Source organism: Rhagoletis pomonella, unplaced genomic scaffold (genome assembly GCF_013731165.1).
Source record: "Rhagoletis pomonella isolate Grant_MI unplaced genomic scaffold, Rhpom_1.0 Rhpom_scaffold_00011, whole genome shotgun sequence".
NCBI lineage: Eukaryota > Metazoa > Arthropoda > Insecta > Diptera > Tephritidae > Rhagoletis > Rhagoletis pomonella.
The window spans coordinates 21,746,942-21,774,075 of record NW_023458565.1 but is presented as its reverse complement, the minus strand read 5'-3'; the positions used below and the strand labels follow the sequence as shown (position 1 = coordinate 21,774,075).

The 27,134-nt window shown below is 34.7% G+C and overlaps 2 protein-coding genes across 4 annotated transcripts; both read left to right on the top strand.

Moving 5' to 3' along the window:
- Positions 1-1,712: 1,712 nt before the first annotated feature.
- On the top strand, positions 1,713-10,834 carry LOC118746819 (putative aldehyde dehydrogenase family 7 member A1 homolog). 3 transcript variants are annotated; one of them, XM_036480754.1, is made up of 5 exons: positions 1,713-1,839; positions 6,889-7,537; positions 7,726-8,163; positions 8,253-8,816; positions 10,817-10,834. In XM_036480754.1, the coding sequence occupies exons 2-4, from the start codon at positions 6,890-6,892 to the stop codon at positions 8,814-8,816; spliced, it is 1,650 nt and encodes a 549-aa protein (XP_036336647.1). In that variant the 5' UTR covers positions 1,713-1,839; position 6,889; the 3' UTR covers positions 10,817-10,834. The 3 variants fall into 3 exon arrangements, with proteins under 3 accessions (XP_036336647.1, XP_036336646.1, XP_036336648.1); XM_036480753.1 differs by lacking the exon at positions 10,817-10,834 and having other exon boundaries at positions 8,253-8,883; XM_036480755.1 differs by lacking the exon at positions 10,817-10,834 and having other exon boundaries at positions 1,716-1,783; positions 8,253-8,883.
- Positions 10,592-22,782, top strand: LOC118746827. Its single transcript, XM_036480765.1, has 13 exons — positions 10,592-10,666; positions 10,817-10,920; positions 11,034-11,115; positions 11,192-11,843; positions 11,920-12,029; positions 14,086-14,301; positions 15,004-15,196; positions 15,271-15,419; positions 15,531-15,765; positions 18,051-18,128; positions 18,206-18,549; positions 18,615-18,773; positions 21,657-22,782. The coding sequence occupies exons 1-13, from the start codon at positions 10,592-10,594 to the stop codon at positions 21,852-21,854; spliced, it is 2,595 nt and encodes an 864-aa protein (XP_036336658.1). The 3' UTR covers positions 21,855-22,782.
- Positions 22,783-27,134: the final 4,352 nt, after the last annotated feature.

Genomic DNA, 27,134 nt, shown 5'->3' with positions numbered 1-27,134 from the left:
TCAAAGAAGAAGAAGAAAGGTGTCACAGCAATAAAGGCAAAGAAAAATAAACGTGTAATGTACAAAAACTAATAAAAACGTTCGTAATAATAGTATTTTGTACGATTTGGGCACGCCGAGTGCGAAAATACACGAAATAGAGGGAAAATTTAGTGAATTGTACATCGGAAATCGACGCGAAAAAATCGCTGAAGTGTGCGCACGTTTGCGGATTCGAAGTTAACAGCCGAATTCGCAACGTATTCGCAACGACACAATCGCGCCAATGTGCGCTTCGCTTAAAGCTCGTCGGCGATTTCAAGCATCCGTTGTTGGTTACCCCAGCAACGAGTACATGTGTGAGTGTCGGGTTGAATGTCGGGTGCTTGAAGCTTGCCCGGCGACACTCAAGCATAAAGCGTCAACACCATTTGCAATAAAATTTCGTAGTGGGCGGACGTAAACATGTCTTCATCGGATGACGATTTTTTGCTACTTGCCACTGCATTGGGGTATCTTTCCTTATATATTTCCAGCAGAATGTCGTATTGCTTACACTTTTCATCGCGGTTGGAATATGCTTCGCACTTAGTATTCCACAAAGCGGGTAAGGACGCATAAGTTTCAATAAACCGCAACGTAAAATCTTTATCTTCCGCGAACTTGCTCATTTTACATATCACAACAAACTAACACACTAATGCTTGTCAACGCTTTGCGCCACTATCAAACAGACCGCTTGTCAAGCAGTCGCGTTGATGGAAAATCCAAAACTTTTGATTTTCCATCAACACGAGCCGACAACAAGTACGTGTGACACGACGATCTCCGATTGCCTCGGTTGCTGGGGTAACCAACAACGGATGCTTGAAATCGCCGACGAGCTTAAGCAGTGTTTGCATTATTCAACTTTGCGTTCAACAATTGCGTTCAACTCAAAGCAGGGTTGCACGAAAAAAAAGTTGAATGGCTAAATGTTGGCTGGCGACCAACTTTGTTGAAAGCGATTAGTTGCAAGGCCATTCAACCAAAAGTTGAATGCAAAGTTGAACAATGCAAACACCTTTTTATGGCGAATATTTTGATATTTTTTCATATTTTGATATTTTTAGCCATTCAACTTTTTTTTCGTGCAACCCTGCGCTGAGTTGAACGCAAATGTTGAACGCAAAGTTGAACAATGCAAACACACTTTAAATGAAAGCTCTGTGTACATTTTTAGCGCATAATATCAAAAATGCCAAATTTTGAGTTGTGCCTCTTTCGAAGACGGTGTGAGATATGTATGTATGCACATATGTAGTTAAGCGTATGAAAATACAATTTCATTTCTTTATATGATTTTAAAATGCTTGAAAACGGCATAAAAAACAAAATCATGGCCGACGAATTGAGAGAATTAATTTACCTTGGAATGTTTTTATCATGGAAAGATCGTTCAACTGTTAAATTCAGATCCATCACCGGCGGATTGGGCCTTCATTAGTTTTGTGAAAGACAGTTTACTACTGGGTAGAATAAACTAAATACAAGTGTTTACATACAAGTACATATTTATATATGTACATACATGTACATACATATACATACGAGTATATGTATAACGTATGCCCACACAACTTGTTTATTGAAGCTATTTCTTATCATCGCATTGATAACTGCAGCTGAGAATAGTGGCTTATCAAAGAAGAGGTCCATTGAGTAAATTCGACTCAAATTAAAATTCTACACTGAATTTAGTTTTGAAAGAAATGCGAATATAAACGGTCAGCGTTTAGTTTGTTACTCTAATATTAAGCTTCCGGTAATCACCTTAGAACTAATTTCTTTTTGTTGTGAAAATCTTTTTTTTTTATCAATGTAAGTACACTTGAACTTGCATGCAAATTTTATAAAACTAGCTGAAAGTGCTAAAAGTGCAGGGAGAATAAAACCCAATTTGTGGTGTGCATCTCGATGTTTTCACATAAATTGAGGGTTCTATAGTTTTAACTGCAGATGAATTTGTGTGAGAAATCTTTTCATTGCATTGCAGTAGTACACTCTACCACTTGGATGCCTGGGCCGAATTTTTTTCCAGTTGTTGCTTGGACTGTGGCTCGAACCTCGGTACCATCGAGTGGTAGTGCGCACTACTGGTACTATTCTAAAATTGTTGAATTTTGCGCTTATCTTGAGACAGTCCTATTATTAGACACTAGTGTGTAGAGAGCGGCATATCTACATTAGAGTTGCCAGATCGAAATAAAAAAAATTGATTTTCGAATCGAAATAAAATAAAACGATGCAGGAAGGAATTGTGAAGATCGATTCATATATTTTCTCAAATAACGTTTTTTATTTAATTTTAATTACCATTTTTAGAAAAAATTTTCTAAAAAACCGCACACATACTAAAATTTTTTCTAAAATGAGTAATTAAGGCGTGAACTTTTTTATGAAAATTTGCAAAAAGGTTGGAATTCCAATTTTGTTGTAGTATTCGCCATAATTTTATTAGAGTTATTTTTAAGAGGCTTCCCTGAGGAGAATTAGGGAAACATAGGTATGTAGGTCATTGAATTCTGTTGTCTTTTCTCGCTCAAGTAATTTTTTTTTGTACAAGCTCTAAATTCAAATTTCTTTAAAATTTTATAGATTTTCTGGGGCAAACCGTAGTTCAATATGCATCGATTAACGGATCGAACCGGAACTAAAAAACAAAAACAAAAAAAATCGAATCGCAGGGGCTCGATTAATCGATCCTCGATTTAGTCGATTTAAAAACGGTATCTTTAATCTACATAAGTATGTACATTGGGGAGCCTCAGCAAAAACAGTTGGGATTTTTTCACCGGAATCACACAAAGTTTTCTATTCTAAGACTTCCGCAAAAATATTTTGGGAAAATATTAAGATTTACGAGGGTTAGACCGATTTGAAAATATGTATGTACCTCCAAAAATTTTATTATTTTCAGCCTTATCACGAGTTTCATTTTCCTCGAACCGGTTTAACGTTTCACTTTTTGTTTCCATGTATTTACTATGGCGGATGAAAAATTTTCAGATGAATTTTTTTTACGGGCGAAACTCAGGAAAAGGCAGAATATGTATTTACGCTTGGGTGTTTCCATGTAAAAAAACACCGAATTTCTTTTGATTAAATATGAATTGGTTGTAATGGTTCGTAATTAGACTTTATGTTTAAGAAAGCAAATTCTCACCGGATTCGCAGAGTTTTGCTTATTTTTACATGTATGTACTCTGAAACCACTATTGTTTTTGTCACGCCCGTTATGACCGCCTTTTCATTGATTTTCCTTGCGCAAGTGTTTCTTCAAGCGCAACAAATTTTTTTTGTCAACCAAAGGACAGTATAAAAGCTATAGAACGGCAATTTTTTTAATAAGTGACTTCCGTTTTCGTATGATTTAATTAACTCTAAAGTCGTAGGAATGTCACGTCCCACATCATGGAAATACCCATATTTGGGTTCATAAATAACACTTGTATCTAAGGAGATGTAAACAACCGGCGCATATGGCTAAATAATATGTATAAAAGCGATTTTGTTCAACTTATGTAGAATTAGTCCACAATATGAAATATTACAAATATTTCAGATTTTCTACAGCTAATAGTTTTGTGAAAATATTTATGTAGTTTATAGTTGCAAGTGATTATTCTTAGGGTTTTCAACGAACTCTCATATACTCAATCCCAAAAAAGTATAATATACTAGCAATAAAGTATCTGCTTCATAAATTAACTCACAATAGCAAGATTATCACGCTACGTATTCTGAGATGATAAAAAAAAGTGTTCACTTGCTTACTTTGTATGTACATATGTATGCATGAACATACACTTGTGGTCAGCTGGTTAAGTTAAATGACATTTTGACCAGTTTCGTTTATTTTTTGTTTTTTTTTTTTACTGTTACTGTTAAACCTTAACAATTGCACCCAAAAATTTTAAACTTTTTATTCAGACTTTATGTATAGAAAAATTTTAGATATCCAGTTTTATATCCCATTAAATTTTAGTAGGTTAAAGTGCAACTTTCAAGGCGCTAGGCATAATTGCCTAAGTAATTGTCGAGCATACTTTATATGGGAGAAAATACTCAACACCGTCAGCCAAAAAAGTTCATAAAAATCAAAAATTTTTCTAAAAATTTTCAATAAAAAGTTTAAGATTTTTGGTTGTAATTGTTAGTTTGCTTAGTTTTTATAAATTTTGTAAGAAGTTTGAAATGTGGATTTATTTGATGCTGGTTATGTAATCTGCTAAACTTTTGTAAAAAAAAATATATAAACATTAAGCAGAAAGAAGAAAAATAGCCAAAACTGGTCAAAATGTCACTCAATCTAATCAGCTGATCACAAGGCTATGTACCTATACATATATCGACGCCCCCAAACCATACTATCCTAAGTCTACCTAAAACTCTAATGAATTAAGGCTGGTTTTCACTATGTCAAATTCGATTCGATTTATTTAGACCAGAATAGGTCTTCAGTTGTGTACATGTGCCGCAAAATTGGTAATCTGTACGTTTTTGGCCAATAATATAAACGGTGAAGTTATGGGAAAAGGGGGCAATATGTCGACAAAGTTTGTTGTCAAAATATGACATAGTGAAAACCAACTTTTAGCATGGCAGGATTTGGAGGTGTCGATATGTCCAAGTATTCTAGGGCTACTCTGTATATTTTTACAATGGCTCCCTTGCTTTTTTTTATTATGTGTGTTAGAGAGACTTTTTTTTTATCTACATAATCCATTTGTTTACCGGCTCGTTACTCATCAGGTATTACTTCCTATTAATTCGATGTTTTCGCTAATCAAATAGACAGTTCTTTAAGTTTGGTGTGAGAGCTCGCGTGGTAGTGATCAGTGTCGCCGCGCCCTCTCAAGAAAATGTTTCACTGACCAAGCCAAAAATGTTTCCAAATGTATCCAGTTTTCTTTTTTTTTCCTATACATCTCATAATTTGTAAGAAAACCAAAAATTTTCAAGAAAAAGGCATAACTTAACCCATCCTAAGGACTTAATTTCAATTTATAAATTAAATTTTTTGTGTATAATTATTTTGCAAAGTAAGTATAATAAATAGTAATGAATATGCTACATTTGTACCTGTACACTCTAAAAAGAGCATGTAAAACTACTACTGAAAAGCATCAATTTTTCAACAAGAATCGCATAAATATACGTATAAGATGTTCAGGAGATCTTTAAAATATATACATAAATACATATATAAAATGTTTAAAATTGCAAAAATTTTCAAACTAAAAGTACATTTCCTACTAATAATAAACATTAGGGGCTCACATTTACTCTATTTTAAACTTTTAATGTGTAATTTTGCTCTTCGCGACAAATGTAGTATGTAAAAGTAAATAGGCAATGTTTAGTTTTATTACACGGTATGCAAATTTCCACACATTAAAAGAGGAAACTTTCTTAATATCCGCAAATAAACAAAATTTTTTTTAGTCTATTTAAAGTTTTTTTCAGTAAAATTCATACAAATTTCCTTAAATAAATCAAATTTTTATTTTTTTTTAACAGAGTATTTTAATCTACATTGAGATCTGCTTTCGTTTTAAATTAACAAATAAAAATATGTGTTATGAAAGAGATTACTACAGAAAGAGTATATATTTACTTTATATATATATATTAAGATCTTGCTTAAAGCATTCTTTTTAGTTAATAAAAACAATTGCGCTTATACCTATTTTGGTGAGATCTCTTCATATGTTCATTGCTTCGTTCACAAAAAATAAAATGTTTTAATTTCACGCTTAAGTAGCGATTTTCAATACCTTTCTACCATCTTTGATAAAAATCGAGTTTTGAATGAAAAAAACTTTAGAGAAAATATAAAATTTTGGCCTATTTAAAAAAGTAAAGTTATACTGATCTGAAAAAATAAGTATCTCGCAAAAATTCGTCTAAAAATGTATCCAATTGGATCTATTTAGATCCAAACGGCATACCTGGTAGTGATCAAGAATGACTCATTTTACAGTCTCTCTAAGCTTGGTCCTATTCCCGGCGAGTTGAATAAGATTTTCAAGTAAAACCAAACGATTTGAGGCCCATAAGCCTTATTCTATAAAGACTTTTAGATAGGCAGTGGGATTCATACATTTAAATAATGGATTTATAAATTTAAATAAAGAAACTTTCAATAATGTGCATCAAGAATACGAGGTTTAATATCCCAAGGTCTCTTTCGCAAGAATAAAGGGACGGGTCCATAACTAGATGTATTACTTAAGGCACCATGCAGGAGATTGTACTGGTGGCAAAGTCTTATATAAGTAGCATATGCTAACAATATAGTAATAATTTTTTTTTATCAACTTGCAGTCAGTGTCAACCCCATCAAGGTAGAGGTGGTATTTTTGCTCCTTATTTGGGGGTGGACTGCATATCTCAACCTTAAAAAATTTTAATTTTTTTTTTATTTTTTGATGTTGGTTGGAACTTTCAGATCACCCTACCATACAGGCGGTGGAAACGATTACATTTTTAATGCCACTAGGCATTGGCATGACAAAAAAATCTATGCCACGTGCAAACAAACTTAATGACTATTTTTATGAACGTAAAGACAGTTATATTTTAAATGCCCAACAGTCACTAAAAATTTCGTCATTTTATGCCTAGTGGAAATTCGGCATTACACTTTATTCAAAATTTCGCCGGAAATGGCCTATAAGAAATCAAAGAAATGGTTTCAACTTTATGTTCGCTTATTACGAAATCTTTTGGGGAGGAACTTCCTCCTAGTTCCCCCCGTAGGCTCGTGCCAGCACTAACCTAAACTCAGTACATATGTATACTTAAAAATTAAATTTATATAGTAAAACTTTAGTAAAATAGACTTGTTTTTTTTTCTATTTTCAGCATGTCAGTTTTAAGACATTTAAACCGATGCTTGCTTATCAAGCCAAACCAACCCAAATTACTTGTACAGTCATGTTTCTTCCACAAAAGTTCGACAGCGAAATCAAAGGACGAGTATCTCATCGATTCGCCAGAGTATTCATTTCTAAGAGATATTGGCATCGAACAAGAAAATTTCGGTGTTTATAATGGAGCCTGGAAGGGCTCTGGAGAGCTAATTACATCCATAGATCCTGGCACAGGGCGGAAAATTGCCAATATACGTACGGGCAGCGTTGAAGAAATGGATGAAGCGATAGAAATTGGCGTAAAAGCTTATCGGCAATGGTGCCAAGTACCAGCACCCGTGCGTGGTGATATTATTCGACAAATTGGCGATGAAATGCGTAAATATAAAGAGCCACTTGGTAAGCTGGTCAGCTTAGAAGTTGGAAAAATTCTCAGCGAAGGACAAGGAGAAGTGCAAGAATTTATTGATATTTGTGATTACGCTGCGGGGCTGTCACGCATTTATGCGGGACAAGTGATTAATTCCGAACGACCTGATCACACAATATTGGAAGCATGGCGCCCTTTGGGTTTAGTGGGAATAATATCAGCATATAATTTCCCGAATGCCGTATTCGGTTGGAATGCTGCAATTGCGTTGGTAAGTGGGGAAACATTTAATATAGCAGCATAATTTAATTTGAATGCTCAGCTTAAATTAACTACTAGTTTCGGTCTTGAAACCATTTAATTTTTGTCTTATTTCTGAGAGAATCTTATTTAATAAGATAAAATATATAAATTTTTTGATATAAAATAATTAAAATGTATACTTTTTTATTCATTCAGACCACTGGTAACAGCGTTCTCTGGAAAGGAGCACCCACAACTTCGCTGGTCTCGGTGGCTACCATGAAAATCCTTTCCGAAGTGTTGCAACGTAATAACCTACCACCGATTGCGGTACTCTGTCAGGGTGGCGTCAATGTTGGTCAGACGCTTGTATCCGATAATCGAGTTAAGCTTGTATCATTTACTGGTAGTTGTGAAACTGGTCGCAATGTTGGTGTGGAAGTACAAAAACGTTTCGGCAAAGTCATACTGGAGCTGGGCGGCAACAATGCCTTGCTCGTAGATCAGGATGCTAATTTCAATATGGTATTAGAAGCTGCACTCTTCGGCTGTATTGGTACTTCTGGACAGCGTTGCACCACCACACGTCGCATAATTGTTCACGAAAAGTTGTACGATCGTTTAGTTCAGGAATTGGTCGCCAAGTACAAGCAAGTAAGTATACCGAATGGAATGGTTTTAGCCACACAATTCTTAGACATCATCCAATATAATAGATATTTAATATATTTCACTCGTTACAGGTTCTACCAAAAGTCGGTCATCAATTAGATCCCAATACGTTGATTGGCCCTGTACATACACAACAAAATATAGAACACTATAAAGCCGCTATCACAGAGGCGATTAAATTAGGCGGCAGAGTTGCTTTTGGCGGCAATGTAATACAAAGGGCAGGTTTCTATGCCGAACCAACAATCATCACTGATTTGCCACACAATTCGCCTGTAGTGCATCGCGAAACATTCGCTCCCATTGTATACATTCTGAAGGCGAAATCCATTGAAGAGGCCATTGAATGGAATAACGAAGTCGATCAGGGTCTTTCGTCAGCGATATTTACAGAAAATATTTCGAATGCATTTAAATGGATCGGTCCACAAGGATCCGATTGTGGCATTGTGAATATAAATACTACAACAAATGGCGCAGAGATTGGCGGTGCATTTGGTGGTGAGAAACACACAGGCGGTGGTAGAGAATCTGGTTCCGATGCCTGGAAGCAATATTGTAAGCGTGCTACAATCACAGTGAATCATTCCGGCAAGCTGGCACGTGCTCAAGGAGTGGAATTTAATGTGGAATAAGTAAATGATCGATGTTTGTTTTATATATTAAAAAATGCCAATAAATGTATTGTGATTCTGAACTGAATTGTTGTTCAAGAAGTTGTTTAAGAGCTCCGCCTTGACTCTTCAACTTATACTTACGGTGACCATCCGTCCTGTATTATACGGAGCAGTCCTCTTTTGTGACCCATTGTCCTGGTAATTTTTTTTATTTCATACGGGACGCCAAATGTCCTGTATTTCTTTAAATGTCCTGTATTTGTCCCGTATTCGGTGTTTCGACGCCTTAACAACCCATTAAAATGGCATGCCTATGAACGAGTTTTAAGTGATTTTGGTATACGATCGTAATTTTCTCCATAAACAGTTATTATTTTCTAATCTGATTGCCTATGATTCGAATCGAGGAATACATACAGTGACCAAAGTAGAAATTAGGACTCGACATTTTACTAAGTTTTGACTATTTTTCCTTCCTTTATTTATTGTTTATTATTTATTTTATGAAATTAAAGCTCTCTTCCTAACAAAAACCGTATAACACCGAATTTCCAACTTTGTGCAAAAAACTATAAAAATTAATTCTGCAATGTTACCAAAATATCAAACTTTTTAATTAGAATCTTAAGAAAAAATTTGGTTTGCAGTTTAGTAACTTATTGAAATTGAATATAATAAAGTGCAAGTGGAAAGTGCTGCTCACTTGCTTCACTTTCAAAAAATGGTCGAACATACATCCTTTGTATGAAAAAATTGAGTAACACCGTCAAAAAAAAGTAAATAAAAAATGCCAAAAATTAGTGGTAAGCCTTAGCGACTAAAAATTGCACTTTCTTATACTAAAATTTAACTATTTTTTTTAACAAATTTTACGGGGAAAATCTTCAGAAAATTATCCTACAAATTTGTGATGTTACTAAAAGGATACTTTTTCAGGTCTAATACATCTAGGATCATTGAAGAAGAATTTGAGATCTGTAAGCTGTTGTGGAAAAAATTTGTAAATTTTTTTTTGTCCCGCATTTGGCTTTCACAAATATGGTCACCGTACTTATACTGCTAACAGATTTTCTTGAACCTTGAAAAATTATATTATAAAGAACGATTTACTATTGTAAGAGAGTGTAGAGTAGTTTTAACAACACCTCAATTAGCAATTAGCAGTCGAAATTCACCTGAAAAGAGGCAATGGGAAAAAGCGAATGAATAGGTGAACCAGTAGGTTTCATAATAATATTTCGATGGAGTTGCGCATTTTCTTCCATATAAAAATTGATTTTATTCATGCGTTACATGACAGTATTGACGGAAGGGTTGGTGCCTTCCTCTACCTCTACCAGGAAGAGGTAACTGCCAATAAGGAAGCAATCGATGGGTTAAGTGTAACATCAAACACATTTCGACCGGGGAAGGGCAAGATTTTTTCGGAAGAAACGAAATCACCACAACATCTGCCTACAGTATTTTTCACTTTAGTTTTACCGATAATGTCAAACATAACATAACATAGAACGAGAAATGACACTGAAGATGGCACAACACCGAAACCGGTTTGTCTGCAAACCAAGCTTGACAAGAGATGACGGAAATTCGTTCCAAAATAAATCAATAACATAACATAATTTACGAGTTCTGCCTTCGGTCATAATAAGATAGCTTATTAGGTTGTCATGGTAATGACTAAATATTTGATCTATAAAATTCCTCCAAACTGTTTAGAAGTCTGTGGTAATTGTTTTAATATTTTTCAATTTTCGATTGCTTAAATATAAAATTATAAAAGAAGCCCAGCAATGGAGGTTATGGAGGAAGGAAATTTAATGGACAGGGTTCCAGTGTTGCTACAACGCGATTTACAATTTTATCAGGTAGCAAACTGAAAGCAAATATTTACGTAAGCAACCGTGTTAAATACGCATGTGTGGTTATGTGTCTGCTTTTAAAATCTGAACCTGTAAACACTATTTTAACTATTTAGCGAAAGTTTTTTCTATAAAATATATTTTTGTTTTATGAAGACTCATCAACGCGTACTACAAGAACGAATTTGTCCTGGAGTGGTCGGTGGGAAGTTGGACTTTCCACGTTATGCCTCTTTTGCTGCCATCAAAATTGTTTTGTGGTAAGTTGTTTGAAAATTTTATAAGCCATTAAAATTCAATTCAAAAATGTATGGATTTACACTATAAATATTGCTATTTATTGTATATATAGTATTACATATCTCAATTTTAGGTGGGAAGATGAATATTATGCCTCTTATCAAAAGCATTCTGGGCTATTGCATGCCGAAATGGACTTATTGGCGCCTGAACCTGTAAATATTTATTTATACATGCAAATTCGAATTTTTCAATAATCATCTAAACTGTATTCTATGTACATATGTATAGTCAGCTGTTGTTGTAAAAACCTCAGATCCGGAGAAATTTGTAAATCTCGTAACGCGTTCGGCGGATATGCTCCTTGAACATTTGCACATACTTTCGCAAGAGTCCTTGGATCATGCCGATCTCTCGGTGTTGACAGCAACAATTGGAGCAGCGGCACTTATAAAGAATTGTCTAAATATTTATTTACAAGCAGCTAATGTAAAAATATATCGCCCAAAGGGCAATGAAAAGGGCGGCGCTTTAAGGTTATCCTATAAGCAATATTTCCAGATGGCAGAGGCGCTGGCGGAAAGACTACTAGATCTACACTGTAGATTATTACTGCTTTATATCGTACAAGATGCCGATTGTTTACATTGGGAAAATAGTCAGCCATTTTTCGAATCGGAGCGCGGTTCCTATACCGTACAAATGTGGTGGCATTACATACAAGGCATCAAAGATGATCTGTGGAACTCGGTGCCGCCAAAAATGGCGCAACGCATTTTCGCCGGCATTTTAAATGAAACTTTAGGTGTGCTAACGTCTCGATATTCTCTAATTTTGACCAGTGTTGAAAGAGCTCAACTACATTTGGCCGATATCTCGAATATGCTGTTTTGTGTAGCGGAATTGTTACCCTATGTCTGTGAAAGTGGGGAAGCCTATATAGGTATGTAAGTAGTATACTTAAATATGTACTATAACGATTACTTAGAATAAAGAAATTTGATTTATTTTCTGTTTAGGTCTTCAGCTTCCTAATCAAAGTGCTATTATTCGCGACGTACACGCCAAATGCCGCGAGTTGTTCTACTGCCTTCTTTTACGTGGTGCACCGTTAGGAGTGCTATCAAAGGTTTGTTGAATGCAAATATTTTGTGTGGCACTGTATGTAAGTAAGTATGTGCAATAGATTGCGTCGCGCTGCATTCAAAGGAAGGTGTCAATCATAGGGTGTTCTCGCCACTTTTTCAAATTCTTTTGAGAGGTTCATCCACTCAAGTAGCGAAAATTTCAGCTACGGTGGCCAAAAAGTAAATCGCGACGCGACATTTTAACAAGTTTGGCTATTCTTCTTTTCTTTATTTAATGCTTATTATTTTTTTATTAATGTATAGCTCGTTATTTAGCATTTACAGCCTAATAATTTCCATTGATTTTTAAGATTTTTTTATTCACACTTTATGCTTTTTTTCTATACAAAAAAACAACAAAAAATCCCAAACATCCACGGTTACCCCAGGTACTTTAAACTTACACTTTTTTATACTAAAATTGAAAGCCCTACAAAGCTGTATACTAAAAATTTTCCTGAGAAATTTACTTGAAAAGCTCAAAAATGTTGAATTTTCCTAATTTCCAATTCGGACTTAATGAAAAAACAAGCAGCCAAAATTTGTTAAAATGTCGCGACCCAATTTATATTTTCATCACTGCCGAAAATTTCATTAAAAATGGATATTTAATGTAAAATAAGGTCCCATATAAAAGCTTTATGACGCAGAATTAGATTTTTTTAAAGCGTTTTCAACGTGTTAAAGCTCACAGCTAGTAGAGAATTGAGACACAATATTTTAATGGAAGTCATAAAAAATACCAAGTTTTATCATGCGCTCGGTGAAGCCGCTCATTTTTTTCGGAAGGCATCCTAATGCACATACATATGTATCTCTCAGACCTAGAAGGAATATTGGCTCGAATGCAGATTTACGGAAAAGAGAGAATATCAATATTTTTAAATGCACTTCATAAACGTACCAAAAGAAAAACTAATTGATAAACCATACGCGGTGGAGACCTTTCTTACTTACCTGGAAATTATACTGGTTTAAGTTATGTTAAATTATGTAAAGGCTAATATCGCACATGAACGAAAATTCGTCCGACTTATATAGGAGGTATCACGCCCAATTTTTAAAAAATCGGTTAGTAATTTGTTTGTTTAAAATATTTTTTTTTATACAAAAATGGTATTTTTTTACCAAAGGTCCAATTTTGAATTTCGAAGGCCCATATCTCGATTTCGGAGGATAACTTCGAAAAACGGAGGACTTACTTTTTTTTACTAATGACTCAATCTCTTAAAAAAAGTTGGTTTGATCCAATACCCAGCCGAGTGCTGTACAGTTTTATTGATAGGATTAATATTAATCCTTCTACAAAATGTTTCATGATTTTCTGAAACCGCATATACATATGTATATATCACATATGTATATATTCAGTAGCGAAAATATAAATATGTATGAAAGAGACATTTTAGCATTCTTTGGCTATTTCCCTTTCGATTATTTATTTTTTTTTATGAAAGTGTATCCCGTTATCTAACAAAAACCATGTAAGGCAAAGTTTTAAATTTTGTACAAAAACTAACAAAATTTCATCAAAATATTGAGCTTTTTAATTTTACTTCTTGGAATTATTCCAACTGAATTTCAGTATCAGAAGGTGCTAATTTTAAGTGGCAAGTAACTGTCGTTGATTTTTGGTATTTTTATTTTGTTTGTGGAAGATTTTGCTAATTTTCTTATACATAAACATTTTCAAACATACTTTGTATGAAAGAAAATGCGCGATAAAAAATTATCAAAAAAGCTAGTTCGAACTGGCCTACAAAACGGCATACTCAAAAAAAATCTAAATAATCTGATTAAAAAGCTCAAAATTTTTATCAACATTTGTTAAAATTTATTTTTATGAATGTTCTACAAAGTTTGAAACTTCGGCTTAAATATTTTTTTTAATAGTAAGCTATATTTTCATAAAAAATCAAAAAAATTAAAAAAAAATAAAAGTAGCCAAAACTTGCTAAAATGTGTTTTCTCTATTCACATTCTCGCCTCCGTAGGTATGCCATTTTTTGATTAAAAATCGATGTATCGTATTACTAGTACATATTTTCATCTTTTCAGCTTTGTCGCAAAAATATTGAAAATATGGAAATGTTTTCATCGAGACAAGGATTACCATGCGCCTGGATATTATTTGCTTCGCCACAGCTTTTTTCGACCGATAAAACTTTTCAGTGGGTCACCGAATTTGGAGATCTTAGCGCACGCATTGCAATTTCTTTGGAATTGAAAGTACTTTTGGCATTTCCCGAAGCTGATTGGGCTTACTTACTAAAGGTGAATTTAAATAAATATATAATTCAATTAACCCTTTTAACACCACAAGCCTATACATAGTAGAAGAAATATCACTTCAATTTTAGATTATGTTCTGTTAAAGCTTAATAGAGATATTTATTTTTTTTATAGCCAGTGATGGAAAAATAGGTACAATTGTACTTTTTCAGCCCTTTTCTAATTTGAAAGTACATTTGGTACATATATACTATTTTCGGTACATTTTCAACTTAGCCAGATAAATTTTTTTTGTCGAAAAGTTCCAGCCGTTTGAACAGATCTCAAGGTATTGGAGAAAGTAATCTCAAAATCAGGCATGACAGATTTTCCTCGTATTTTCGTACTGTTGAACAGATTCGACAAATTTTTAGGCAAATTTGTCTGCTGTTGGGTACAATTTTTTCCTCACATTAAGTGCAATTTGAAAATTTGATTTTCCATCCCTGATAAAACCTTTCAAACTCGTTTTCTGATGCACTAATTTTGGAAAAATTTCAATATAATATTTCGTGTTTTCTACTTAGCAAATTTGCGTATCACTGAATAGAAACTGTAAGAAATATAACAGGTAGTTCGCTATTTGCCTACTTTATCTTGTACCAAAACGTAACTTTTTACAAAAAGTGGACTTTAGAATTTTTCGTTCTATGATAGCGATATGTGAAATGAAATATAAAACCCTAAATTTTTTTCTTCTTTAAGGTTCTTCTAATGCGCAATGCTCAGGTGACTGGAATAATACTTCGTCATATTTTTTCACATTTGCCATCACCGGAAAATTTCAAAAACGATAATAGCTCATTTCTCGACGATTACAGTCAGCGAAAAAAGTGTGAAGCATTTCTATGCCGTGGTGAATGTCTAGATGTATCTGAAAAAATCAAAAATCATGCAGGTAAAAATGCATATACGAAAATATCAATTAACTAATGTGGAAATATGAATATATTTTTATATAATCATGCCTAGATCCCATTGGTCAGTCCAATTATCAAATTGCCTTGTCGTTAACCTACTTGTTGGTGGCTGTCGGGAAAGCTGTCGATATTAAATCATGTCTCATTAAAATTTTGGAAGAAAGTTGCGCCGGTTGGAGTGATTGTTTGGACAAACGTCAGGTATGTGTACAATGTACACTGTACACACATACATACGTATATACATAATTGAACCTGCCTCGGAAATAGGCATTAATAAACTAAATAAACAAAAAATTGTTTGACTTTCAGGTTTGGAATCAAAAACGTCCACCTTGGTTGGAGGCAATTATCCATTTTGTTTATCCTGTACTTAATTGCATTGTAGATATGTTGGTTAATGCCGTCGAAGCTGGTGCTAGTATGTATCAAGCAATGTCTTTGGCTCTAACATGTGTTTCCGAGATGTGGGACTGCATACCAGAAAGTTTGTACAAAGTAACAATTTTACTACAGGATATCATACCCGTCTCTACGCGACCACTTGGTAAATACTTAAAAGTAGATTTTTAATGAACTCCATTCCATTATACATAGGGTTGCGTTAGTAGAACTTAGAGACCACTGAAGGGCCCTCATTAGTAGTGGGTAACTCAGCACTGTGCTGAGTTACTGTGCTGACTCTTAGAACTGTGCCGCACGCTCAGACTCACCTCTGAAAAAATTTGTAACTCAGTAACTCAGTTTATGTGCTGACAATGTATAGCTCAGTATGCTAAAGAGCCGATATGGTAACTCAGTTGATGTGCTGACACTGCATAGCTCGGTGCGGCTTGCATTGTTTAGAACTGTGCTCACACATTCATACTGTACGATCTTCCAAAAAGTACCATAATAGATGGCATCACTAGACTAACCATCAATTGAATATACGACCACTAAATTTAAAAAGAAGCAAGGCGAATAGCCCAGTTATGCATACTTGCACTGCTATACCATTTTTACGTAAAAATCAAAACCAAACAGAATTCTACATGTGAAGTGCTATGCGTTGGGTAACCGCTTACATGCATAGCCCATTTAACAGATTCTTATGTGACAACTCTCAAGCAAAACTAAGTAGGGAATTATTTTGCAAATGAACTCACCAGTTGAAATCAGCTTTCTAAAATTTTGCCGGCCAGCTACGAACAGAAGCTAAGGATAACCTTTTCTAAATCGATTTCAATTACTAACATCATCAATAATTTCGATGTACATAGCAATTGTGCGATAGCACACTTGTGCCAGCTCACTGTGCTGACTCATTAGAGTGAGTTGGAGTTACTGAGTCAGCACACCAAAATTTACAGAGTTACCCGCCCTTAGCCCTCATTTCGTAAACTGGGGCTAAGTAGCTAACTCAGTTAGTTTTCGCGAGTTAAATCTATAACTCAAGCTCAATTTAGTGAGTGCATTCAGTGGGATGAGCTATACGACTTATCAGGTATAGCTTATAGTGTGGAGGACAGTCGGAAAATGCATCCTCAATGGCGAAACATGCCATATCGGACTGAAAATGATTGACTTCGCAGGTTTCCAGAATAGAGTAGCCTATGTTCCATCATTAAAAGATTCAGCAGCTGCGTCTATGTCTTCGAGTCGAAAGTCGAGAAATCAGTTCGATAATAATTATGTAGTTCACAAGGTGTCGTATTGTCAATTATTTTTTGATGGTGTGAAATTTCATAATACGACTTTTATGGCAACTTGCGAATCCTTTAAATACAGTTTTAGCCGCTTAAAGTTTACGACATACAGCAATACGACAGTATACATAAATCTTGTGAACTCTGTAATTTATGGGGAAAAGTCTTTTTGACAGAAACCACTTGAGCATGTTCCAACAGTCGCAATGGCCGAGTGAGCAAAGGACTGGTGTGCCTTTAGAGAGAGAGCCGATACTCGAATCCTAGGGCAGCGAAATTGGTTTCCTTTTTTAAACTTAATTTTCCTTTCATTTTTAGATTTACTTGTTTTATAATAAAAAAAAATATTTTTAATTTGAGATGATTTTCCAATAATTATAGTAATTTTTTTGTTTGATTTCATTTTTAAATTAAAATTTTTAATTTTCCTTTAATTTTTGGATTTTATTGTTTTAAAAAGAAAAATAAAGTGTTTTAATTTCATTTAATTTTCAAGAACTTATTATATTTTAATTTTTCAATTCAAGTTTTTTCTTTCTTAACTAGATTCTCTTAATTTTTAGATTTGATTGTTTTAGAACGGAAAATATTTTTTTAATTTCATGGGAACTTATTTTTTAATTTAATTTCTTTTCTTTTTTTAATTTAAATTTTCTTAAAATTTTAGATTTTATTGTTTTAAAAAGAAAAATATTTTTTTTTTATTTCATTTGATTGTAGGAAACTATTTTTTTATTTCCTTTTTAAATTTAAGTCTAAACACTTTATTGTTTTAAAAATAATTTAATATTAATTTTTAGTATCTTATATTTTTTCTTTTTTTAATTTAATTTTTAGTTTTTATTGTTTAAAAAAAAATTTAAATTTTTTAATTTTATTTGATTTTTAGAAAAGTTATTGCTCAAAGCCGAAAAGAATAACGCTAAGACCTCCTCCTAACAGATTTCTCAGAAAAGAGCTTTGAAGATGGTTGGCAGAATTGAAGATTTTCTTACGAAAAACTTTTGTCTCTTGAAAATCTGTGGTGAGGTGAAAGACAGTTGCCAGAACTCCCTGTAAAGAATTAATAACATTGCACAGAAAACGTAATTTTTTATTTTTTTCAATCTCGTTTTTTTCGTCTATGCCAATTCTATTCCATCAGGTGATTCCGTACTAATGCAGGTGGTCTTTGCGGCCCTCTACACAGATTTAATAAGGAAAGCGAAAACTTTTGAAACGGGCAAGTACCACATTTTTTACTTAAAAAACAAAAAAAAAATTATTCTACCCCTTCTTTCACGTATTGTACTACAACAGAAAATAAAATGGAGAAAGCCTCAACATGTTATTCCATCTCGGAAGCCATCTGCTGTATTGACGAAGATGACAAACATACTGATCAAATCGATTTATTTTTGAAACAAACTAGAGATTCAATATTGATTGAAACAAATTCAGAATACAATAATGGAGCGCGCAGTTGGGTAAGCACTTTGAGTACGGTCAAAATCGATGATTTAAATACTACGCATACTGAACGTCTGACTCAAAGTCCACCAATCAATTATGCTACAGAGTTAGATGTGGGCATAGCAGATTATATTGCCGATATATTAGTAAGCGATGTTCTTACGACAAATATTGGAAAGCAAGCGTTGAAGGTAAAGTTTTTATAAACAAATGTATATCAGGATGATTCACTTATAAAATCATTATTTTGCTATAGACCAGCTACAGATATCTTAAGAACAATGCTGATTGGTTAATGGAACAGCTGGGATCAGGCGTTCCAGTGGGTGGCCCAAATTTGGGACAGAGTATCAATGAACCTAAAGATTCCATATTGTCAACAATGTTTTTCGTGGGAAATCATACATTTGATCAGGTATGAAGCTAAAATGTAGGCACTAAAACTTTTATTTTTAGCGTTTATTACTTTTTCCCCAAAAAAAGAAGCTAGATGAAGGGTTATTTTTTTCACTTATTATTCGTTTTTTTTACCAAGGTTGGGAATGGGAAATGGATACTTTTAATTTAATTATACCCCGACCTAAGGTTAGTTTAGGTAAACTGGCTAGTCACTGCGTGGTTTCGTAGAGACGATTAAGGTAAAACCGTTACAAGATAACGCGGCGACTACCAGATTAGGCAGCAAGCCTGCTCCCAGGAGACTAATCCGCATCTACTAAGGGCAGGATACTCGCAGCCTCCTATTTCGTTCTGCATCTCCTACAGATCTTATCATTGGTCAGAGCTAGTTTAAGGGCGGGCAGTGCCAGCAGGAAATGTCCCGTTAGAACACCCACTAGAAGCCCAACGTCCTTCCCCTTGAGGGAAATGGAAAACTTCGTGGGCTTTATGTCATACGTTCTGCACGTAATCCTGGACATCTCGCAACCTTGCGTTTTGGTCTACACCTTTTGCGCCTTCCGAATCATAGATAGGTCGAGCTTCCGCCTTCTTTGGCAAGCCTGTCGGCCCCCTTATTACCCTGGAACCCAGTACTGATGTATATCAGTACCAGTATTAGGCAAATCCAGAGCTGCCCTACACACCGCCACACTTCTAGGGGAAAGGCTGTGCGATAGTAGCGTCTTTATCGCAGCCTAAGTGTCGATATAAAGATTCACCTGCATATTTCTAGGTGGCTGCTCGGTAGCTTTGCCGCCCTCCTTAGGGCCAATAACTCCAGCAGAAAAATGCTGCAGTAGTTCGACAGCGTATAGGATTTGACGAAGCCCAGTTTCACGCAAACGACTGCCGTCCTACGTCTCCATTTTCGACCCGTCCGTATGACATTCACCGAGCCCGCACTCGTCATGTACTTACGCCAGCCTTCGACCTCTATAGCGGCTTCGAAGTTCATCCCAAAGTGCCAATCCGACATCATGTAGTCAATCCGTCCGAGTAAACTTGACGCTATACTAGTGTGTGCGTAGCACCTGTACATAAACTGCCCCCAAGCGTACAGCCTGATGGCAGGTTTGGACTCTAAATTCATGGCCGATAGATTAGCCGCCGAGAGATGTGACAAGGGGTAAACTGCTGCCGTTGGTGTAGTCCTAAGTGCCCCTGTTATGCCGATCATTGATAGCCCATATATCATCCATATAATTAATATGCATTCCAGCTCATAACGAAATAGAGTGAAATTTTATAGCGGACAGACTAGCCAGGAAAGCAGGGGCCAAAGATCCCACTAGGCCTAAGCTCTACCTGCAAATAAGTTCAGAAACAATCAAAGAAGAGCAATGAGGCTTCACAAATATAAGGCCGTCGCTCGGCTATACTCCCATTCTACTTTTGCTTCCGCGTTCGCTCACGGCACGGTTCTTTAGGGAGCCACTCCAACGTACTCGGTTTCAGACTCCATTGAAGTCTGCAAAGTCTGTTCACCACGAGGTATGGTTGCAAGCGGATGTATGTCTGGGAGTAAACGGGCCGCTACATAAAAGTGTACTTAGCAAGGTTTTTCCAGGCTCTGTTTACGTGCTGGGTGCTGGGTGCAGGGTTTGGAATCAGCCAAGTGAAAACCCTTCCAATGAAGGTAAACCGAAGTCTCAGATGAGACTTTTTATGCTATGACTACCGCAAGTGTTTAAAAACTCTGACTTGAGGGCATGTACCTGGTATATACGAACCCTTAAGCTCAAACAGTCAACGACGTAGCGTAGACGTAGGTTGACGCAGACACGATCTACCTTTTGGGATTCCCGTGTTATCGAAAACTCACCACCGCATGGCGGCGACGTTGCTTCTCTCTCTCTCTATCAACCAGGGACGAGAACCGGATGAAAAATTTGGTCGGTTCGGTTCAAGCGGTTCGAACCGTTTTTGCACTTTTGGATTGGTTCGTCAAAGCGGTTTCTTTGGTCTTTGAACAGGGGTTTCGGTTCGGTTTAACGGTTCGAAAAACCAAAAAATAACGCGCAAGTTTAAGGGGTCTGTCAAATGAGATGGGTTGCCTTTACATTTGATATTGTCACATGGTAAACAAACATGGTAGGTATTACCATGTTTAACAAAAAGAAAAAAAAGTGGGTACATTTATCTATTGAAAATTGGTTGAAACGAACATTTAAACCTTTATGGAAAGTGGTTCGGTTTTCGGTTCGGATCAAACATTTGGGGAAAATTTCGGTTCGGTTAATGGTTCAGTTAATTAATACAAAAAAGCGGTTTTCCGGTTCAAAACCGGCTCGGTTCAAAACCGGTTCACGTCCCTGCTATCAACAGTAAAATTGATATGCTGCTACGTACGTCAACCTACGTTTACGCCACGTCGTTGACTAATAGCGCTTTTAATGGGAAAGCTGCCTGGTGGTGTGGCTGGTTTGTGTCCTCGATAAGGCCAAGGTTGACATCCCGCCATCCAGGAAGGCAAGAAATATGTGGGGCCTTACGACGTTTACTCCAGTTGCCATGTAAATGGACGAGTTTCTCGCCACATTCTGGACCAAAGTGAGTTTCTACAAGGTGGCGTTCATTTGCGCCTACAACCCGATTGAAGCAAAGGACGAGGTGACCAAAAACCTTTTCTATGGGCGACTGGAGCTCGCAGCTACAAGCGTTGTCAGGTTTATCAAACTGATGATGCGGTTGCTAAGAAAGTCTCAATGAAACGTACCGAAACTTCTGTAGAAGCACCAACACTTAAAACATTTATTAAGACACTTTATGTTTTATATCCCATAGAAATATAAAGAAGCAAGTTAATAAATAGCGATAAATAATTAAAAAATAATTAAATTTTCATTACTTTTCTTAGCTTTTAAGCGGTGGCCTCACCATTGACTACATCACTTGGCTACAAACACCGTTATCATTGAATACAGAACGAGCTTGGCTGCATTTATCGCGTCGCTGTGATTTCCAGGAAGATTCTAAACTTCGAATGCCTGAAGTAACAATGGTGGCTGGAATTACACAAGTGATGAAAAAGTTGAAATATCCCAAGAAATTTTAAATATAAAATATATTACTCGTCTGGCGATTATAACTAGTTAAGCCTGTATGCACATTAGGGTGACTCTTATATTTGTGATTTTTTTTTATAATGAAATTTCTAGCGTACAAAACGGTGGATTCATTGTTCCTAATCGACTTTGCTTTTGCCGAACGTTGTGCTAAATTCTGCAGAGCTAATTTTATCACAAAATTATTGCAATGTTTGAGAAAGTGTTTTATAAGAGCCACCCCAACGTACATACATATATATGTATACATATGAACATTTATGTAGATTAGGAGTTCTAGTTACTGTCGAAATTCGGCCGTATTTCTAGTTTTTTCAGACACTTGGAGAGGTTTTCTAGCTCGCTTAACTTATAAGGTACAAAGTTACTTACCGGAAAATCTTCTGCTTTGGAACTAAAACGTGACAAATTTTTTTTTATATATTTAAAGGTCTTTGAAGGACCTTCGCAAGACTTGGAATTGTTCCAATAGATTGCAGTTTGTCAATAAATTTTGATAATATGATGCATAACGATAATTCAATGAATTTCAAACACACTAAAATCCGATAACTCAACAAAAATTCGATAACTCGACTAAATTCGGTAATTTTCGATGAATTTCGGTAACTGTGGTAAATTTCGATAACTCAAAAAACATATCTCGACACAAATCGATAACTCGATAAACTTTGCATATTTCTATAAATTTCCATAACTTTGTTAATTGTGATAGCTCCATATTTTTCGAAAGCTATCGAAAAACTTCGATAACTTGTTACGCTATGGTAACACGATAAAATTCGATAAGCAGTGATAACTCGATAACTTATATATTTCCATAAATTTCCATAACTTGGTTAATTGTGATAGCTCCATATTTTTCGAAAGCTATCGAAAAATTTCGATAACTTGTTACGCTATGGTAACACTATAAAATTCGATAAGCAGTGTAATTCGATAACTTATATAACTTTGAAATTTCGATAACTCGATATATTTTGAAAATTCCAAAAACATCGATTCAATAAATCGACAAATTTCAGAAAACGAGTAAATATCGAAAGATCGATAAATGTGACAAATTTCGATAATCCCATAAATATTTATAGCCCGATAACTTTCCTTAAATTTCGACAACTCAGTAAACATTGATCAAATTGAATAATTCGATACGTTGCGGTAACTCAATATATTCATGTTTATTGAGATGGATAAATTTCGATAATTATAAACTTTGATGATTCGATAAATTTCGGTAACTTGATAACTTTCGTTAAAAATTTCAATAAATGTTCTTATCCTTTGAGCTACCCTAATTCTTATTTATCTTCAACTTTGCTATCGATTTTTTGTCTTAATTGTTTTTATCATTTATTTCTTCAACATCACATTTATCTTTAATACAAAGTTTAATATAAAATACAAAGCAAAACAAAATGCGAAAACAATTCAAATTGAACAGGTTGCAACAAAAAACCAAACACAAATACTGAAATTTTTAAACAGCGATTTTGGCCGTAATTTTCAGCCAATTTTAAAACCATACAGAAAAACACTTTTCCAGTAGTGTTCTTGGTCTTGAAATCGGTTCGGTATAATCGCCAAATGAACGGTGACAAAACTATAAAAATACAAAGTACACATAAAATTTATTTCTTAAGCTTTAAACTATGGGTTGTAAAAAACAAAACAAAAAAAAATATTACGATTTGGTAAACAGCGATTTACAAGTAATTCTACAAATGAAAACATGTTCAATATTATGCTTATAAAAGCATTTATCACCACTTAACTACTTACTATATCCATATGTACGTATGTATGTATCTATTTTACTATGTGGATTTTTGCTTACTACTACTTATTAAAGTTTTTGCAATGCTACTTTAACCCATATTTCTTTAGTAGCGTGAAATTATTTCCTTTTTTTTTGCTGATTCAATGAAAATAAAATTATTGGTAGTAAAATGTGAAATTGAAATGTGTGTGTATGTATGTATTTAATCGTGGCAACTTTTTATTGAAATTGATTCGACGCAGTGTCTATATGTATAAAATGGAAAATATTGATTTAGAGCTATGTATGTGAGCTCATGAGACTAAATAAGTACAAAAAAAAAACCGCAAGAGTTGGATATTGGTAAGTGCTTCTTCTTTTTTAATGCAGATATACATTTGTATGTACGTATATATATGTATGCCCATTAGACCGGACCAACTTGAAGCAAACAAATAAAAATGTTCGCGGTACGACCCTGAGAGACTAAAGTTTTTTTTTGCATTTTTCTCTGACACCTACTACATTTTAATAGTTCTACAAAAATAATCGAAATACTTCTTTAGCAAAAGTTGAATGATTTTTTTTTTACTGACCTTAGGGTGGTACGTTAGGGTGATAAGAACTGAGACCTGTTGAGTAAGTACTAAAACTCGGCAGTTGGGGTCGATCAACATCGATATATTGTACGCTAATATCCGATTGTAAATGCCGAAGATATGATTTTAAAAGGCGATCTACGTTCCACTATGGGTAATTTGATCAGCTAATGTGGGTGAAATATTGGAATCGATTTTGTGTTATCCTTGGTTGGCTATTTTCTAACAACTATATTTTCTAACAATTATATTTAATAAAGAGAAAAGTAAGTTATTTTAAAATCTATAACTGTTTTTTTTGTAGAATCCTTTTTTGGAGGCATAACCTAAAATTATTATATTTTTTTTCTTAAGTGATATCTGAATAAGATTTTGAAATATTGGCCGTGTTTAGACTAGAGATGGGCACGGGATATCGGGACCCACGGGACCGGGATGGCCGGTATGGGAAGGTCTTTAAACATTTTCCGAGCGGAACGGGACCAAAATCCTTTCCCGACACTCCCGATAAAACTTGCAACCTCCGAAAATACATAAGTTTCCTTAAAAACGTTTAAGAAATTAGCACTTTTTATGTTTTATTGAGACGAAAACGAGCAGTAAAGCAAAAAAAATTCCAAAGATGCCAGATCTTTCATTGTTTTTTTTTTTTTGTTATTTAAAATTAATTTGAGACATGTGAATTAATCTTAGTTATAGACTTTGGGACCCACGGGATCCGCGGGACAATTCTGAAAAACGTTCGGGATTAAAAAAATTTAGTTTCGGGATGGGCGGATTGGGATTGAATATTAAGTCTCGTGCCCATCTCTAGTTCAGACTATCAAAAACATGCAAAATGAAAAGTGTTGAGTTTAAGCTGTAAATTTCATGTTGCGATTTTTTGCGTTTTCTGAGAAAAGGCAGTTTTGGTAGCTATTATTTATACTGTCCATAGTGAACTACTGATAATTTGAATGGGAGAACTCAATTAGGAGAGAAAACAAACGACTGTTTACCATTTTATTCTAGCAAAGGCTGCTACATTTATCTTTTAAGCAGGGAATTCAGAGCTTGCAGGTTTTCAATTGAAGTTAATATAATTTGCCAAAAATTTTTTCCAATTAGCCGCTGTATAAATTGTATTTGTAACTAAGCGGCATTTTCTGCAAAACTGCATTCAAAGTTTTTCAATAAAACCACAAATTAAAAAGTGACCGCTTTTGACCCATCGGTCGTCAAGGGTTAAAACTTTTTTTTTGCAAAAAGGTGGGAATTCGGATGCCAATCGATAAAAAATCATATTCTTTTGAATAATCTACTTGTTTGGCCACAAAAATGGCTCAAATTACCCTCAGTGCGTTCGGTTAAAAAAAAAAATCTGAATTGCCTTCAAAAAATACTTCCAAGGTGTACGACGAACTTTTTTTTTTCTGGTGCGGTCTAATGTATGTATGTATATATGTATTGCTTTTATTAATATAGCTTAGCGCGAAGCTAACTAAAACAGATATATTCGATGCACTTGAAATAACTTGTATGAGTATTATATGCACGAAGTCGAAACCAGATTAAAATTTCGTGTTCATTATTTTTAAGTGTTTTTAATTAGAGTTACCGGAAATACATCACCAAGTATGCATTTATGTATACCTAAAAATATGCCTATTCATACCTAACGTCGTACGCTATACACCAGCCAAATACTTAACATGAATAATTGGATCGAAAAAATACTTTGTTTTTTCAGTTGTTCTTTATTTATAACAACACCTTTTTCAATAGTGGCACCAAAAAGGGTCTATCTATCCATTAAATAAACAGCGCATATTTACAAACCGCTATTTATGTAGGTTATGTAGATCTAAGGCATTGTATTTAACTTTAAAAGTTTCCACCACGCACAGTGGCCTGAGAGTGGCAAGATAGTTCAAGTTACAAAATGTCTCCAAATAGCCAACTAAGTGGTTTCTTAGACTCTAGACATACCGTGCTGAGAAAATAGGTTATTTTTAATTAATTTTTCTATAGACTGGGCGCTTCACATTGACAGATCCCCATACGGGCTGTGGCAAAAAGTAGTAATTGTGATCCGATTTTACTGTTATTTTCCATGTAGTACCTTTTATAAGGAATTAAGAATTAAAAAAAATGGTTACAGATTGGTGAACTGCCGCGCCCACTGCACAAGAGGGCAGAAATGATAAATGCTATGCGAATTTAATACAATTTGGTTTTTTATAAGGGGATTTTTTTTTGACTGGTGGACGTTTCATTGGGCTGATATTGACCATCTCTTAGACTTTAAAAGTTCTGGTTTAAACTAAATTACAAACCGAATTTTATTCAAATCGGATAACATCTACCATTTCCGCCCACTAGTCTAGTGGGGGGAGGGGGCGGGGGAGCGTGGCAGTTCGCCAATAAATGTAATTTTTTTTTATTCTTCATTCCTAAGCAAAAGTACTGAGATTCTTATAATTTAGCAATATCGGAGCACATTTACTACTTTTTTGCCGCAGCTTATATTGGGATATACCACTGTGCGAGTTGTTTAAAGTTTCTTATGACCAACATTTCCTAGACAAAATGCACATACTAAGAAGGTTAACGTCAGTTTGTTACCGAAATAATCATACAACAAGTTTTTTCATTTGTATCTATCAAGGAGATAGGCAGTGTTGCCGTTTTTGGGGTTAATCTGCCACAACTATTCGGGTTTTTTTTTTTACTTTTAGTAGGTTTGTAGTTTAAAAAGTATTTTCCTAGGCTTTAATCGAACCTACAATTTGTTTATTTTTTTAAATAAATAAAATTGAGAACATTATTTCAAAGTGTAGTAAAAAAAAGAGTAGGTATATGTCTATAGTGTTTTATATTACTACTACATATATACACACAGGCATATGTATGTGTTGATGGAGTATTTGTTT

What these genes read in the sequence shown, in the direction of transcription:
- LOC118746827 (XM_036480765.1), top strand. Translation starts at nt 10,592, where the DNA reads ATGGAGGTTATGGAGGAAGGAAATTTAATGGACAGGGTTCCAGTGTTG. An exon ending in CGTTAGGAGTGCTATCAAAG is followed by an intron (nt 12,030 to 14,085) that starts GTTTGTTGAATG and finishes TCATCTTTTCAG; the next exon opens with CTTTGTCGCAAAAATATTGA. An exon ending in ATTGGGCTTACTTACTAAAG is followed by an intron (nt 14,302 to 15,003) that starts GTGAATTTAAAT and finishes TTCTTCTTTAAG; the next exon opens with GTTCTTCTAATGCGCAATGC.
- LOC118746819 (XM_036480754.1), top strand. Translation starts at nt 6,890, where the DNA reads ATGTCAGTTTTAAGACATTTAAACCGATGCTTGCTTATCAAGCCAAAC. An exon ending in GGAATGCTGCAATTGCGTTG is followed by an intron (nt 7,538 to 7,725) that starts GTAAGTGGGGAA and finishes TTATTCATTCAG; the next exon opens with ACCACTGGTAACAGCGTTCT. An exon ending in TGGTCGCCAAGTACAAGCAA is followed by an intron (nt 8,164 to 8,252) that starts GTAAGTATACCG and finishes CACTCGTTACAG; the next exon opens with GTTCTACCAAAAGTCGGTCA.